This window comes from Oncorhynchus tshawytscha, linkage group LG14 (assembly GCF_018296145.1).
Source record: "Oncorhynchus tshawytscha isolate Ot180627B linkage group LG14, Otsh_v2.0, whole genome shotgun sequence".
NCBI classification, from domain to species: domain Eukaryota; kingdom Metazoa; phylum Chordata; class Actinopteri; order Salmoniformes; family Salmonidae; genus Oncorhynchus; species Oncorhynchus tshawytscha.
In genome coordinates, this window is record NC_056442.1 from 14,661,691 (window position 1) to 14,679,956 (window position 18,266).

Here is an 18,266-nt window from a genome sequence, read left to right on the forward strand (position 1 = left end):
CTTATTTTGTGGATAATGTTGCTGCTACCATCTCTTATGACTGAAAATACTTCTAGGCATCAGAACAGCGATTACTCGCCTCGAACTGGACAAAAATGGAGTGATAGGCTTCCTTCTTCAAGATCCCTTTTACCATGTACAAATCTCCCACTTTACCACCACCAAAGCACCCCCAGACCATCAAATTTCCTCCACCATGCTTGACAGATGGCGTCAAGCACTCTTGCAGCATCTTTTCATTTTTTTATGCGTCTCATGAATGTTCTTCTTTGTGGTCTGAACACCTCAAACTTAGATTAGTCTGTCCATAACACTTTTTCCCCCCATCTTCCTCTGTCCAGTGTCTGTTCTTTTGCCCATATTAATCTTTTCTTTTTATTGGCCAGTCTGAGAGATGTCTTTTTCTTTGCAACTCAGAAGGCCAGCATCCCGACGTCGCCTCTTCATTGCTGACGTTGAGATTGGTGTTTTGCAGGTACTATTTAATGAAGTTGCCAGTTGAGGACTTGTGAAGCATCTCTTTCTCAAACTAGACACTAATGTACTTGTCCTCTTGCTCAGTTGTGCACCGGGGCCTCTAACTGCTCTTTATATTCTGGTTAGAGACAGTTTGCGCTGTTCTGTGAAGGGTGTAGTAAGCAGGGTTGTATGAGATCTTCAGTTTCTTGGAAATTTCTCACATGGAATAGCGTTCATTTCTCAGAACATGAATAGTGTGATGAGTTTCAGAAGAAAGTTCTTTGTTTCTGGCCATTTTGAGCCTGTAATTGAACCCACAAATGCTGATGCTCCAGATACTCAACTAGTCTAAAGAAGGCCAGTTTTATTGCTTCTTTAATCAGAACAATAGTTTGCAGCTGTTCAAACATAATTGCAAAAGGGTTTTCTAATGATCAATTAGCCTTTTAAAATTATAAACTTGGATTAGCTAACACAACATCCCATTGGAACACAGGAGTGATGGTTGCTGATAATGGCCTCTGTACGCCAGTACCGAGGTCAGTACCGGTTCCCCCCATATATAGCCTCGTTATTGTTATTTTATTGTGTTACCTTTTATTATTTTTTACTTTAGTTTATTTGGTAAATATTGTTTTCTTTCTTGAACTGCATTGTTGGTTAAGGGCTTGTAAATAAGCATTTCATGGTAAGGTATAATACCTGTTGTATTTGGCGCATGTGACAAATAAAGTTTGATTTAGATTTTAGATCAGTTTTGTACTATCTCCACTAATAGTTAAGGTTAGGATTGGGGGAGGGGAAGCTGATACGACTGTATATCTGTACCTAGGGGAAACTTCACCCCGGACATGTATGTTTACCATCCTATTTCTATTGTACAATTCATATTTTTACACAGTTTTCCTAGCCTGGTCCCAGATTTGTTTGTGCTGTCTCGCCATGTCCTCAGGTAATTTCCACATGAAGCAATTGGCAATACAGCACAAACATATCTAGGACGAGGCTACAGTTCTCTCCTTTGCCTTGTAGTAGAAATAAGATAGGGAAGAGCACTGACCTGAAGGAAAGCCAGCTAATAGGCATCTCTACCAGAGAAATGGTACAACAGAGATCCACATCTTCAAATAAAGTTATGTACTTTGTTCCCTCACTCATTCATTATCATGAGTCAAATACAACTAAAGTGGTATTCACCCCTGAAAAGCTGATCAGTTAGATTGACCACCACCCCTACATCAAATAGTCAAAAGTGGATCAGTCCACACAGTCATTTTAAGTGATTGAGGTTCACCCCCCACCCCGAAACACCAGTCAGTTCAATTGACCCAATCACACCCACAAGAAGAGGTCAAAGTGGTCCAGTCCACATGCAGTCATTTGAAGTGATCCAGAGGTTCAAAAGGAAATGCTTACAGTCTCATCTTCCTCTGCTAGAACACTGCATAAACTTAATCCAAGATGTGCTCCTTCAGAAGGGCAAGTAGCCTGGGCAGGATTCTCCATTTTGTCTTCAAGTCATTTGCGATTACAGCTCGGATACGGAGGGGGGGGTGTGTAGCTGTCTATCCTGGGTGGGGTGGGGGTGTAGGGAGGGGGGCGCATGGCCGAAGGGTACATCTCATAGTCATAGGTGTAGGGAGGTGGGGGTCCTGGAGAAAGAGAGAGAGGCAGACAGACACAGAGAGAGAAAAGTGTTTATCATCAGTAGTTGCTGGATAAAGAAAGATTATGCACACATACAACATACAAGTACAACAGACCCTGCCATGTCATTGTATCTGTTTTGATGGGCTTTAGAAACCAGTGGAGACTGCTGAGGAGAGGATAGCTCATAGTAAAGACTGGAATGGAGTCAGAGGAGGCTGGGAGCAGCTATAGGAGTACAGGCTCATTGTAATGGCTGGAATGGAGTTTTTGGAACCGTATGAAACACAAAGACAACACCAGACTCCACTGGAGTCAATGGAATGATTTCAACCAATGGAAACGACGTTTCGATACCATTCCAGCCATTATTATGAGCTGTTCTCCCCTCAGCAGCCTGCATTGGTAGAAACATTCTAGACTTCAGTATGTGTTGGCCATTGGTGGAGGAGCAATGTCCTCTAGTGATGGAATCATTGCACTGCAGGGAAACGGGTAAATTGGTTTTCGGTTCAGCCGGTTAGTGGAGGCGCAGTGGTTAAGGCACGTATTCATAAAGAGTCTCATAGTAGGAGTGCTGAGCTAGGATCAGTTTGCCCTTTTAGACCATAATGAATAAGATTAGGACATACACACCAAGCAGTGTCTAAGGAAGGCCTGAAAAATGACCAAAGACTCCAGCCACCCGTTCTCTCTTCTTCCGTCCGGCAGGCGGTACCGGAGTATCAGGTCTCGTACCAACAGGCTCCGAGACAGCTTATACCACCAAGTAATGAGACTTCTACACAGATAGACAATAGCTGCCCACCCCCACCAAGGACTATATGCGCTGAATGTAGAGTACCAGTCAAAAGTTTGGACACACCTACTCATTCAAGGGTTGTTCTTTATTTTTACATTGTAGAATAATAGTATAGATGTCAAATCTACAAAATAACATATGGAATCATGTAGTAACCAAAAAAGTGTTAAACATATCAAAATATATTTTAGATTCTTTAAAGTAGCCACCCTTTGCCTTGATGACAGCTTTGCACACTCTTGGCATTCTCTCAACAAGCCTTACCTGGAATGCTTTTCCAACAGTCTTGAAGGAGTTCCCACATATTCTGAGCACTTATTGGCTGCTTTTCGTTCACTCTGCAGTCCAACTCATCCCAAACCATCTCAATTGGATTGAGGTCGGGTGATTGAGGAGGCTAGGTCATCTGATGCAGCACTCCATCACTCTCCTTCTTGGTAAAATAGCCCTTACACAGCCTGGAGGTGTGTTGGGTCATTGTCCCGTTGAAAAAATATATGATAGTCCAGCTAAGCGCAAACCAGATGGGATGGCGTATCGCTGCAGAATGCTGTGGAATCCATAATGGTTAACTGTGCCTTGAATTCTAAATAAATCGCAGACAGTGTCACCAGCAACCCCCACAACATCACACCTCCTCCTCCATGCTTCACATTGGGGAACCACACAAATGGAGATAATCCGTTCACTTACTCTGCATCTCACAAAGACACGGTGGTTGGAACCAAAAATCTCAAATTTGGACTCATCAGAACAAAGAATAGATTTCAACTGGTCTAATGTCCATTGCTCACGTTTCTTGGCCCAAGAAAGTCTCTTCTTATTATTGGTATCCTTTAGTAGTGGTTTCTTTGCAGCAATTCGACCATGAAGGCCTGATTCACAAAGTCTCCTCTGAACAGTTGATGATGAGATGTGTCTGTTACTTGAACTCTGTGAAGCATTTATTTGGGCTGCAATTTCTCAAGCTGGTAACTCTAATGAACTTATCCTCTGCAGCAGAGGTAACTCTGGATCTTTCTTTCCTGTGGTGGTCATAATGAGATCCAGTTTCATCAGAGAGCTTGATGGTTTTTGCGACCCCACTTGAAGAAACTTTTTAAAGTTCTTGAAATGTTCCTATTTGACTGACCTTCATGTCTTAAAATAGTGATGGTCTGTCGTTTCTCTTTGCTTATTTGAGCTGTTCTTGCCATAATATGGACTTCGTCTTTTGCCAAATAGGGCTATGTTCTATATACCAACCCTACCTTGACCCAACACAACTGATTGACTCAAACACATTAAGAAGGAAATAAATTCCACAAATTAACTTTTAAGAAGGCACACCTATTAATTGAAATGCATTCCAGGTGACTACCTCATGAAGCTGAGAATGCCAAGAGTGTGCAAAGCTGTCATCAAAATATAAAATATATTTTGATTTGTTTAACACTGGTTTGGTTACTACATGATTCCATATGTGCTATTTCATAGTTTTGATGTCTTCCCTATTACTCTACAATGTAGAAAATAGTAAAAATAAAGTTGCAACCACATACATACACTCGCAATCACGCACACAACCACCCACCACTTATGCTGTTGCTATATTGGTTACTATTATTATTATTATTATTTATCCTGCTACCAGTCACTTTCTCGTAATCCCTGCCTACATGTACATATCTACCTCAACTACTCCATTATCCCTGCACATTGTACATTTGGTACTGGCACTGACCCTGTGTATAGCTTACAGTCTTATGTTTTGTTATTCCTTTATTTCTCAGTTTTTTTTGTTATAGTATTTTGATACTGAATACTGCACTGGGCTTGCAAGGTAGTAACCCTTTCCACTCACAGCCCCTGTCATCCTGTATACGGGTTGAAAATGGCATTGATAAGCGCCTGCAGTGGCTGTACAGTAACATGCTATACATGACGTCAGAGCTCAGGTTCTCCTCTTCACAGTGTGTATGGGTTTTGACTGACAGCAGTTATAAACTTGAGCACTGACAAGAAGATCCTCCCATTCCTCCCTCTAATTGTGCTACTTTTGCACATGTGTTGTTGTCTGTGTGAGGGAAATGCTGTAAATAGAGAGGAGTGGATGTGTTCTGAAATATGAGACATTGAGGATTATAATAAATACAGCTTTGATGTCATACAAGGAAACCACAGACCCGTGAGTACAAATGTGCACTTCATTTTTCCATATTTGGAAACTCATGTAATTTTCAGTATCAACGTTTGTGACCACTATGTTTGATTCACAGTTACAAGGATGACATGCATTAAACCCTGGGTTGTCCTGAACAGATTGTGCCTATGTTTGTCATATTATATAAATAAATATCCACAGAACATGCACCTTTTTTAACATGCAATCTACCTGCAGTGAAGCTGCTCAGCATTTACATTACTTTCAGTCATCTAGCAGACATTCCCACCCAGAGCGACCCACAGGAGCAACCAGGGTCAAGCGCCCCGCCCAATAGCACAAGAATAGATCCCTACCCCCCAAAAAATCGGGGACCTGAACCAGCAACCTCTCGGCCACCGGCCCAAGCTCTCAAATGCCAGGCCTCCAACCATCCAAGATCCCCCCCACAGATCCCCTAGAGAGCTTCCCCTCACCATCCAAGAACCCTCCCATAAGTTCCCCTCAAAAAACCTCCTCCCACCCCCATCTCTATCCCCCTAAGCCACCATCCCCTCCAACCCAACCAAAACCACCACCGACCCAATACGCCAACAACCAACAAAAAGAACAAAAGAGAGAAAAAAAACAAAGGACAACAACAGAAAACAAAAATCATAACAGCAAGGCCAACTGTATGCATTTGTGTGCATGTGTGGCACTATTTACATTTGTGTATGTGTGTGTGTCCGTGTCTGTGCACGTGTGTTCGTTTGAATGCAAGTGTGTGTATGCATGAGTACATGCATACAAGCGCTTGCATGGCATCAGTCTTAGGCAAACAGGCATTTGATGTAACAATGTTCCTTTTTAGTTCCAGTTAAACATGCACTTGAATGCGCTAATGACACAATTCTATGTGCATCAAAATTACAATCTGCTTGCCTGAAGTGCCTTTTGAAAGCCTGACACGGTAAGATTGTATTTTATAACTTAGCTAATGACGGGGCACAGACTGGTTGAATCAATGTTGTTTCCACGCACATAAAATCAACATCGACTCAGTGGGTTTTGTCCAACATATCTCCAGACCTACTCACTGCCACAGTCATAATCTGGACCTAGTTTTGTCCCGTGGAATAAATGTTGTGGATCTTAATGTTTTTCCTCATAATCCTGGAGTTAATCCTAATCCATAATCCTAATCGGACCAACATTTTATTATGTTTGCAATCGCAACAAATAATCAAATCAAATGTATGTATATAGCCCTACTTACATCAGCTGATATATCAAAGTGCTGTACAGAAACCCAGCCTAAAACCCCAAACAGCAAGCAATGCAGGCGAAGAAGCACGGTGGCTAGGAAAAACTCCCTAGAAAGTTCTGCTCAGACCCCAACCAAGGATCATCAAACGTTGTGCTATAAATTCTCGGACAACCCAAAGATTCCTAGATGCCCTTCCATACTCCCTCCACCTATCCAAGGACGTCAGAGTACAAAAGTCAGTTAAACACCTAACTGGGGAACTCAATTTAACCTTGCGTAATACCCAAGATGCAGTTGCACCCCAGCGGCAGGGTAGCCTAGTGGTTAGAGCGTTGGACTAGTAACCGAAAGGTTGCAAGTTCTAATCCCCGAGCTGACAAGGTACAAATCTGTCGTTCTGCCCCTGAACAGGCAGTTAACCCACTGTTCAGGGGCCGTCATTGAAAATAAGAATTTGTTCTTAACTGACTTGCCTAGTAAAATAAAGGTAAAAAAAACAAAAAACATTTGTCATAAGAAACATCTCCCTGGTATACAGAAAATACCCAAGCTCTGAAGCAAACTTCCAGGAAATTGGAACAGAATGGAGCTACAATGAAACGGGAAGTCTTCCGACTAGCTTGGAAAGTGCAGTATCAAAGAGCCCTCACTGCTGCTCAATCATCCTATTTTTCAAACTTAATTGAGGAAAATAAGAACAATCCCAAATGTATTTTTGATACTGTCGCAAAGCTAACTAAAAAGCAGCATTCCCCAAGAGAGGATGGCTTTCACTTCAGCAGTAATAAATTCATTAACTTCTTTGACAAAAAGATCATGATCATTAAAAAGCAAATTACGGACTCCTCCTTAAATCTGTGTATTCCTCCAACGCTCAGTTGTCCTGAGTCTGCACAGCACTGCCAGGACCTAGGATCAAGGGAGACACTCAAGTTTTTTAATACTATATCTCTTGACACATTGATGAAAATAATCACGGCCTCTAAACCTTCAAGCTGCATACTGGACCCTATTCCAAATAAACTACTGAAAGAGCTGCTTCCTGTGCTTCGCCCTCCTATGTTGAACATAATAAATGGCTCACTATTCACTGGATGTGTACCAAACTCACTAAAAGTGGCAGTAATTAAGCCTCTCTTGAAAAAGCCAAACCTTGACAAAGAAAATATAAAAAACTATCGGCCTATATCGAATCTCCCATTCCTCTCAAACATTTTAGAAAAAGCTGTTGCGCAGCAACTCAATGCCTTCCTGAAGACAAACAATGTATATACGAAATGCTTCAGTCTGGCTTTAGACCCCATCATAGCACTGAGACTGCACTTGTGAATGTGGTAAATGACCTTTTAATGGTGTCAGACTGAGGCTCTGCATCTGTCCTCGTGCTCCTAAACCTTAGTGCTGCTTTTGATACCATCGATCACCACATTCTTTTGGAGAGATTGGAAACCCAAATTGGTCTACATGGACAAGTTCTGGCCTGGTTTACATCTTATCTGTTGGAAAGATATCAGTTTGTCTCTGTAGATGGTTTATCCTCTGACAAATCAACTGTACATTTCGGTGTTCCTCAAGGCTCCGTTTTAGGACCACTATTGTTTTTACTATATATTTTACCTTTTGGTGATGTCATTCGGAATCATAATGTTAACTGCTATGTGGACGACACACAGCTGTACATTTTGATGAAACATGGTGACGCCCCAAAATTGCCCTCCCTGAAAGCTTGTGTTTCAGATATAATAAGGAAGTGGATGGTGGCAAATGTTCTACTTTTAAACTTGGACAAACCAGAGATGCTAGTTCTAGGTCCCAAGAAACAAAGACATCTTCTGTCGAATCTGACAATTAATCTTGATCGTTGTACAGTCATCTCAAATAAAACTGTGAATGACCTCTGCGTTACTTTGGGCCCCTGATCTCTCTTTTGAAGAAAATATCAAGACTGTTTGAAAGACAGTTTTTATCCATCTATGTAATGTGGAAAGACCACTAGAGGGCAGGCTGGGCTCACGGATAGTAGCCCAACAAGGCATGGGAGGCAAGGTAGCCAAAGGCAATTAAGCACAGCTGACGGTACTAATGACATATTCTCCTTCCCCTATAAGAGAGAGTATGGAACCAGCAGAGAGAAGGGGGGAAAAACTATCTCTGGAAGATGGCCACCGAGACAGAGGAGCTATCCATGAAGAACCATTAAGACGGTGGCAATCCCGTGACTTTTATTGTAGTTTAAAGATAATCGTATTGTGTTCCTGTTTGATCTGAAGAAGATGTATGTTTTGTCCTTGGGAGATATTCATTGATTATGTTGGAGTGTTTGTGTTGCCCAAATGCCTTCAATAGAGAACTGTGTTCAATCAAGAAAACCTACTCCTGACTCGTTTATTCCACCTTCCCGCTTTAGAGTGACGCCCAATTACTTGGTCCGCTCACAGTAACATTGCAAAAATCGGAAACTTTCTGTTAAAAAATGATGCAGAAAAATGAATCCATGCTTTTGTCACTTCTGGGGTTAGACTACTGCAATGCTCTACTTTCCGGATAAAGCAGTAAATAAACTTCAGTTAGTGCTAAACATGGCTGCTAGAATCTTGACTAAAACCAAAAAATGTGATCATATTACCCCCGTGCTAGCCTCTCTACACTGGCTTCCTGTTAAGGCAAGGGCTGATTTCAAGGTTTTAATGCTTGCCCCTACCCATCTGTCCAATTTGGTCTTGCCATACATACATACACGTACGCTATGGTCACAAGATGTAGGCCTCCTTACTATTCCTAGAATTTCTAAGCAAACAGCTGGAGGCAGGGCTTTCTCCTATAGAGCTCCATTTTTATGCAAATGATCTGCCTATCCATGTGAGAGATGCAAACTCAGTCTCGACCTTTAAGTCTATATTTTAGACTCATCTCTTCAGTAGGTTTTATGATTGAGTGTAGTCTGGACCAGGAGTGTGAAGGTCAACGGAAAGGCACTGGAGCAATGAACTGCCCTTGCTGTCTCTGCCTGGTCGGTTCCCCTCTCTCCACTGGGATTCTCTGCCTCAAACCCTATTACAGGGGATGAGTCACTGGCTAGGAGGGGTGCGTCACTTGAGTGGGTTGAGTCACTGTGATCTTCCTGTGCGGGTTGTCCCCCCCCCCTGGGTTCGTGCCGTGGGGGAGATCTTTGTGGGCTATACTCGGCCTTGTCTCAGGATAGTAAGTTGGTGGTTGAAGATATCCCTCTAGTAGTGTGGGCTGTGCTTTTGCAAAGTGGGTCGGGTTATATCCTGCATGTTTCGCCCTGTCCGGGGGTATCGTCAGACAGGGCCACAGTGTCACCCGACCCCTCCTGTCTCAGTCTCCAGTATTTATGCCGCAATAGTTTGTGTCGGGGGGCTAGGGACAGTCTGTTATATCTGGAGTATTTCTCCTGTCTTATCCAGTGTCCTGTGTGAATTTAAGTAAGCTCTCTAATTCTCTCTCTCTTTCATTCTTTCTTTCTCTCTGAGGACCTTAGCCCTTGGACCATGCCTCAGGACTACCTGGCCTGATGACTCCTTGCTGTCCCCAGTCCACCTGGTCATGCTGCTGCTCTGGTTTCAACTGTTCTGCCTGCATATATGGAACCCTGACCTGATCACCGGACGTGCTACCTAGTCCCAGACCTGCTGTTTTCAACTCTCTAGAGACAGCAAGAGCAGTAGAGATACTCTGAATGATCAGCTATGAAAAGCCAACTGACATTTACTCCTGTGGTGCTGACCTGTTGCACCCTCTACAACCACTGTGATTATTATTATTTGACCCTGCTGGTCATCTATTAACATTTTAACATCTTGGCCATGTTCTGTTATAATCTCCACCCGGCACAGCCAGAAGAGGTCACCCCTCATAGCCTGGTTCCTCTCTAGGTTTCTTTCTAGGTTCCGACCTTTTTAGGGAGTTTTTCCTATCCACTGTTCTTCTACACCTACATCGTTTGGCTGTTTGGGGTTTTACGCTGGGTTTCTGTACAGCACTTTGACATCAGCTGATGTAAGAAGGGCTCTATAAATACTTTTGATTGATCGAACAGTGTAATGTTTGGAATCAGTCTCGTGTAAGGTGAACTGTTTTGTCCTCACCTTTGGTCTGATAATTTCCCCATAATCTCCAAAGTGTTCTCTTTCAATTGCTATCATGCTAAAGCATATGCTTTTTATATTTATTCTTAAATATATATTTATTTGGCCCTATCCATATTGGCCAATTTACACAAGTATAAGGGGTTAAAGGACCAGTGCAGTCAAATGTGATTTTCTTGTTTTATATACTGTATATTTCCACACTATGAGGTTGGAATAATACCGTGAAATTGTGAAAATGATGATAATGCCCTTTTAGAGTGACATTTCTGGGATCTTTTAAGAAGAAACATGGGACCAACACTTTACATGTTATGTTTATCTTTTTGTTCCGTGTAGTTAATAGACCAATAAGAGAGTTCCAAACCTCTCTGACAATAACAGATCGTTTTCAATTTTCCCCTCCCCACTCAGACCACTCCCAGACAGTCGTAGCAAAATTCTTGCTTGAGATATTGCTCTTTGCTAAGAAGCTAAATGTGTTTATTTTTTTGCCATTTGAATGGAAAAACAATCACATTAAGGTACTTAATTGTTACCTGTAAATTATTTGATATTGAGATAAAAATGGCTGGATTGGGATTTAAGCATTTCACTGTACTTGTGCATGTGACTAATAAAACTTGAAACCATATGGACTCTGAGAGCTGGCCTAGGAACAGTTTAGCCTTTTGATCATAATGAATAAGATTATATGGACAGGAGGGACCTGATCCTAGATCAGTCTTACCTGGGTAGCCCTGGGACACAGTGTTGATGTAGGAGGTGTTGAACACATCCACCCGGGCCCCGCGCCCATTCTTCACACACATGCACACACACAGGAAGAAGGCCGCCAGCGCTCCCATCAGAAACACCACACCAAACACGATGCCCGAGATCGCCGTGCCCCTAGAAAACGTACACACAAACACACGTTTGTCACTTTGACTGAATACTCCCCTTTTCATTCTAGTTTGTGGCTGCTGGTAAGTCATCTCATCCAATTAATCTTCTCACAAATCAATTCTGCACGGAATTTCAATTCACCTCCCTACCTCCTTAAAGAGTATCTTAAATAAACCCCATGGCCACCCCTCCCCCAAAAAGGCTATTTTGTTGAAAACGACTTTGTTGAGGGAAAACGTACTTGCTAAGATTGTGATATGTTGTTGTCTCACCTAGCTATCTTAAGATGAATGCATTAATTTAAGCCGCTCTGGATAAGAGTGTCTTCTAAATTACTCAAATGTAAATGTATGATGTGACTTAATTGAAAAGTGAATTGACCCAAAGTTTGGGTCATATTCACTAGACACCAAATGAAAAAAAAACCTGACTGAAACAGGGAGGGTCTACCTGGACACGTGCAATATGAAACATTTCAGTTTTTATTGCTAAATGTTTTGCTACAGTGTGCTACAATGAATACAACCCTGCGCTATAGAGAAGCAGTGCATTTTGGGATAGGGCCATCTAGGGCTGAGAAAAAGGCTGGGAGCAGCTGCCTGTAACATACACCGGACCAAACATGTCTGTGGGCAACCATGGAGATCTGCTCAACCATCTGATTATATGACTCAGACCTGTGTGTATGTGTGTGAGTATGTGTCTGTGTTAGCGTGAGTGTGTGTGTACATATACGTGTGCTTTTGTGTATGTATGTGGTCAAACTCCATTTAAAAGGCTGCGGAGAAGCTGTAGAAAGAGATGAGATATCTCTCCTGAAACAAGGAACCATTATTCCTCCCCATTACCTTATGACAACCATGGCCTTGAAAGAGCTACATTATATGGATAGAAAAAAACGAGTCCACATTCAATGGGCCTATTCAATAGCACTTTTTTTTGTGAAACCCCCACTTATTTAGCATCAACTTTATGAGTCAAACTGTGAATTTGGGAATTTTAACTGTGACATGAATTAACGTTGCATGCATACACAACACTTTAATATCATGATTATCTTCATTGGTGGACTGTAGCAGGTAGCATGTGTTATACTCTGGTGAGAAAGAGGACAGAGAAAGTGAGAGGCCAGCTCTCTTGAGCCAAATGACGGTCAAACCTCTCAGAGGGGTCATACGCTGCATTTGGAAAGGGCAGGTGGTGAAGTGGTAGAGAAGTGATTTTGTGTGTGTGTAGTTGGGGAGTGTGTGTTTATAGATGGAGGGTGACTGAGCATGTGTGTATGTATAGAAGGTGACATTGTGTGTGTGTGTGTTTACTTACGAGAGGACATCTCCCATATAGGCATAGTAGGAGCAGCAGAAAGGGGGAGAGCCTTCACAGCAGTACTCCACACAGCCATCACACTGGGCCTCACTGTGACCTGCAGGAGAGATGCAATACATTATATGGAGACGCCATACACACACACCTACCTCTACTACAGACATATGCACACACTCACTCTCTGCATCTAACATTCTGAGAGAAAGATAGAGTGTGCTCTTTGGAATCAAGATTTACAAAACCCTTTAAATGGACAAAATCACAATGCTGTGTTCATATTACAAAAGGTTAAAAACATAATGGAAAGCAGCTAAGGCAGATACACTTAAAACTTTGTCTTTCGCTTAATTGAACCTTTTCTAAACATGGAAATGTCACTAAAATCAAGGCTTTTTAAAGAGTAACTTAGCTAGAGCAAAACAACCATATTGCATATAAACTCACAAAACAAGAATTTGACTTTAACTTCCTGACTGATGTCTTGAGATGTTGCTTCAATATATCCACATAATTCTCCTACCTCATAACGCAGCAGAGCACCCCCCACAACATGATGCTGCCATCCCCGTGCATCACGGTTGGGATGGTGTTCTTCGGCTTGCAAGCCTCTTACCTTTTTCCTCCAAACATAATGATGGTCATCATGGCCAAACAGTTATATTTTTGTTTCATCAGACCAGAGGACATTTCTCCAAAAAGTACGATCTTTGTCCCCATGTGCAGTTGCAAACCGCAGTCTGGCTTTTTTATGGTGGTTTTGGAGCAGTAGCTTCTTCCTTGCTGAGTGGCCTTTCAGGTTATGTAGATATAGGAGTCATTTAACTGTGAATATAGATACTTTTGTACCGGTTTCCTCCAGCATCTTCACAAGGTCCTTTGCTGTTGTTCTGGGATAGATTTGCACTTTTTGCACAAAAGTACGTTCATCTCTTGGAGACAGAACATGTCTCCTTCCTGAGCGGTATGACGGCTGCATGGTCCAATGGTGTTTATACTTGCGGACTATTGTTTGTACAGATGAATGTGGTACCTTCAGGCGTTTGGAAATTGCTCCCAAGGATGAACCAGACATGTGGAGGTCTACAATTGTTTTGCCGAGGGCTTGGCTGATATCTTTGGATTTTCCCATAATGTTAATCAAAGAGGCACTGAGTTTGAAGGTAGGCCTTGAAATACATCCACAGGTACACCTCCAATTGACTCAAATTATGTCAATTAGCCTATCAGAAGCTTCTAAAGCCATTACATAATTTTCTGGAATTTTCCAAGCTGTTTAAAGGCACAGTCAACTTAGTGTATGTAAACTTCTGACCCACCTGAATTGTGATAAAGTGAATTATAAGTGAAATAATCTGTCTGTAAACAATTGTTGTAAAAATTAATTGTGTCATGCCCAAAGTAGATGTCCTAACCGATTTTCCAAAACTATAGTTTGTTAACAAGAAATTTGTGGAGTGGTTGAAAAAGGAGTTTTAATGACTCCAACCTAAGTCTATGTAAACTTCCGAATTCAACTGTAAGTGGAAATATATAGTCCTTATAGAGGGTTTATGAAGTCTTCATTAAGCCTTAAAGGGTATTCATCCTGTAGAGTGGGACCTACCCCTAAACCGATAAGCACACAACACCACACATCAAAAAGGGTTATAACAATAAGATGAGTTGTGTGACAACAGGGCTATGTGAATGGAGATCATACAAGACATTTCAGAAAATATTTTCTTTTCTTTTTTCAACTACACTATTCACTAACTTCACCTGTGTTCTTTCTCTCTGCACTAGTCTAAACCTGCAGATTACCTCTCTCTCACCAAAGCTTTCCCCTTTGTATACCCTGGTTTTCAGTGGTTTAGTCAGCCTTGGTTGGGTGGAGAGTGTGTGTGTGTGTGTGTGTGTAAATCTTCTCTGTGTGTGTGTGTGTATGTATATATATATATATATATATGTGTGTGTGTAATAAAAAAAGGCATTTCTCTTTTCTCACTAGAACTGACTTTGCTGATAAATACTTTGTTGAGGGAAACTGTACCTGATGCGATTGTGATGTGTTGTCTCTCCTAGCTACAGTATCTTAAGGTGAATGCACTCATTGTAAGTTGCTCTGGATAAGAGAATCTGCTAAATTACTCAAATGTAATCTAAAAATGTGTAAACCTGTGTATAAACCTTCTGTGTATGTGAGCACGACAAAGATGAAGCACTGAAGGTTACAGCCACTCTGAGGCTTTGGAGAGCTGGTGGTGAGAGTCCTTCAGTGGAGAGACACACGGATATGTGACTTGAAATGAAGGGCATGGCTCAGGGAGAGGGGTCTCAAAATGAGAAAGCACTTGAAATAAAGGACATTTGGAAACACTACTTGTGGTTTTGTATTTGATTATTTTTTATATAGTATTTGAACACACACGGTCTGTCTAAAGGATGTGTGTCCTATATCTCACTGTTTGCCCTCCTCAACAACCACATAATTTAACCCAGACACAGCCCTGCTTTTTCTCAACCTTCAAGCATACTGCCACAAATTACTGGTGTGTGTGTTCAATGATTTTCATCTTCATTCCAGCTTTGTTCAAAAGCTGGTATATTTTCAACAGATCCCTCACAAAAGGATGGCATATTTTGTTTTCCAACCCTGAAAAGGCATGTGTGGGCCTACAATAGTAATCTTGAAACAGAGTAGACATCATTTGGGTACATCCCTCTTCCCTATATACAGTAGTGCACTACTTGTGACCACAACCATTTGAGCCGCAAACATATTCCTCCCTGTGAAGTGTGGAGTGTAACCACTTTGATGTGCATGTCATCGATGGTAACGATGGTAGTCTATATGGGTGGTCCCTTGAGGTCTAGCTCCTTACCTCAGGGTCCTGTCGCTTTTTACGCTGGGGACAATGGCAGTATAGTTCTGCGACTAGTGCTGAGCAAGGCCCCCCCGCCACACACACACACAAGCTCGCACACACTTTTTCTTCTTCTATGTATATCACTTCAGAGTTTTGATATAAGGTTTTATGCATATTGTTTGGTTACATTTACGAGATTCAAACTCAATTGAGCCTTTTTTTTTATTGTAGGGGTGGCGATACATACGGTAAACTACAGCACTTTTATTTATCGAGGGACTCTTTTACCATTGAGTACATTAACGGTAGTATGTCTAAGTTAATGATCGGCTACATTGAGGCAATGTTTTATTTAGATAGCTACCATTCGTTTACGTTGTGAAACCATCCATGCATTGGGTTGATGAGTTCACATTCACAATTAGCCTAATAAAAAAGTAAACCATTGTTAAATGAACACTTCTGCTGATAAAAACACATTTTCGCACGTTGAAGACGATAAAGCATCCTAGAGAACCAGGGACAAATGAACGAACTCTTACCGGCAAAAACACAAAGTAGGAGAGAGTCCCGTAGGAACTTCCACCCCGCTGCCTCCGTTCTTTCCATATCGACTGATAACATAGGCCTACTTGTTCTAAATGTTGCTCACAGTTATTCCCAAACGATAAAGTCCGTGTTTTTCATTAATATGCGCCCACGAAGAAGACTATGGGATATAGTCGCTCACCGAAACATCGCTGATATGCGCAATCAATTGAGTTCTCTAAAAAGTTCAATCGAAGAGAGCCATGAACGCAAATTCATGGATCTTTGCTCCAGTCATTAAAATGCTTAAATCAGAATGAAAAGTCTCATTCGTTTTTTCTTTCATGTGTTCGTATCTCTAAAAGTGTTTCCTTCAGTCTTTCCTCGTTGTTTTCTTCTGTTCCCTTTTTCCTTGGAGTGGGTCCTAGCGCTTCCCCTCCCCCGCAGCAGCTATTTTCTCAAATTACTGTTGACTGGGTGGGAAAAGGGATGGAAGTACCTCGATAACATTTGCATCTCTCCGACATAAAGGACGCCACCGCCCCCACTATCACGACCACTTTGAAAATGAAAAATATATTGGTCTATGTCGTGTACACACACATCTCAGGATCATTTTGAGAGGAAACTAACTTTTTTTTAAAAACACTGTTTACCAACGTCCCTAGTCAGAAACCAAAACATATCCACCCGCCCCTCTCAATATGTCATACAAAACATCCATGAACCTCTATTTTAAATGTCCAAGGAGCACGAAGTTTGTTTGATATAACTTAGAACTAAACGATTTCATCTCGTAAAATGTAGGCTAAATGGGTTGCTCAAGCTTGTAGGATTGAATGACCTCCCTCTCAAACACCATCTTTAATCAACCTAGGCCTATTTACTTTGTGTGACAGTCAAACATGGTTATGCCTTAATATAGGGCCACTCATTCTGCATAAAATACTAATTGTTTTAGGTGAGAACAGTCTAGTATCTCTTTATTACGAATATATATCCTAATTCTAATAAAGACAGAATAAGCTTGAATCGCGGTTTTGGCTTTGCCATGATGCATGAAAGGAGAGCTTGGATACATAGATAGATTCATTCTAAAATGTAATGCATTCGTTATAGTTAAAGTTTCCTCTAGGTGCAGATCTAGGATCAGCTTCCCCACCCCCAATCATAACCTTAACCATTAGTGGGGGAAATGCAAAACTGACCCACGACCATAGTCTAGGGGCAACTTCCCCCTACACCTCAGAGTGGCATCTTGTCATTCTTAACTTCATAGGGAAACGTGACCTTTTACAGAAATGCCACCCATTCATAATTGTTCACAGGTGTCATGGGTTTTCGGCAGATAATTAATTGAGAGTGGGTTGGTGGGAGTTTTTGGTTTTGTCTTGCACCGGCATGCAGAGATGGGAAAACTAAACAAAAGTACAACAATAGTGTAATTGTATTCCATAAAGAAAGTTCCAGTTCCCAAGGAAATAAGCATTTTCCATTGGCAACAACAGCAACACAACTGTGGTAGGCTAACTCGGTGGCAACTCCACAGTGCTTATGGAAAGAGCACAGCATTTAATATATCTAGTCCTATACAGACTCGGTTGTAGTATATTTTAAATGCTCTTTAAATAAATTGTAAGTCAGTCTTTTCAGTGGTTGAAACGGTATGTCACTGTAATGTGGACAAGTTAGCATTGAGCTTTAAAGGTTTGGGCTTCTCTTTTCATTTCCCTTCTTTGGCTCTTTTTTTCTTAAAGTCAGCATAAGCTACATTTAGAGGGAATACCGATCCAGGACATTCTTTTTCTGTTCTGCAAACATGTTGTTTACAGAATCTGCTGACACATTGAATGCATCCCAAATCGCACCCTATTCCCATTATAGTACAATACTATTGACCAGAGCCATATGGGCCCTGGTCAATCAAAAGTAGTGCATTATATAGGGAATAGGGTGCCATTTGAGATGAGAACCATTATGGTGCTACCCAAATTACAGTGATGTTGGAGTCTTGTTCTCCCATAATTACAGCGTAATGACTTCCTTTGAGTCTTGGCCCGTAATCACAAAGCATCTCAAAGTAGGAGTGCTGATCTAGGATCTGGTCTCTGCTGGCTATATAATCTTATTCATTATGGACAATCTTTTTTGCAAATCCTATATCCAGGGGCCATATTCATAAAGCCTCTCAGAATAAGTGTACTGATCTAGGATCAGGTTCCTGCTGTCTATGTTATCTATTAATTCATTATAGACTAAAAGGCTAAAC

General features: G+C 41.5%; 1 protein-coding gene across 1 annotated transcript; it reads right to left on the reverse strand.

The window, feature by feature from the left end:
• Nucleotides 1-853: 853 nt before the first annotated feature.
• On the reverse strand, nucleotides 854-16,581 carry LOC112253907 (cysteine and tyrosine-rich protein 1-like). Its single transcript, XM_024425990.2, has 4 exons — nucleotides 16,012-16,581; nucleotides 12,621-12,720; nucleotides 11,140-11,300; nucleotides 854-2,111 (listed from the first exon to the last, which is right to left on the reverse strand). Exons 1-4 carry the CDS (start codon nucleotides 16,091-16,093, stop codon nucleotides 1,978-1,980), a joined length of 477 nt encoding a protein of 158 aa, XP_024281758.1. The 5' UTR covers nucleotides 16,094-16,581; the 3' UTR covers nucleotides 854-1,977.
• Nucleotides 16,582-18,266: the final 1,685 nt, after the last annotated feature.

Excerpts from the sequence above, each read along its gene's own strand:
- LOC112253907 (XM_024425990.2), bottom strand. The coding sequence starts at position 16,093 with ATGTTATCAGTCGATATGGAAAGAACGGAGGCAGCGGGGTGGAAGTTC. Across the intron at positions 12,721-16,011 it reads CCTACTTTGTGTTTTTGCCG|GTCACAGTGAGGCCCAGTGT; the intron begins GTAAGAGTTCGT and ends TCTCTCCTGCAG. Across the intron at positions 11,301-12,620 it reads TATATGGGAGATGTCCTCTC|GGGCACGGCGATCTCGGGCA; the intron begins GTAAGTAAACAC and ends TACGTTTTCTAG.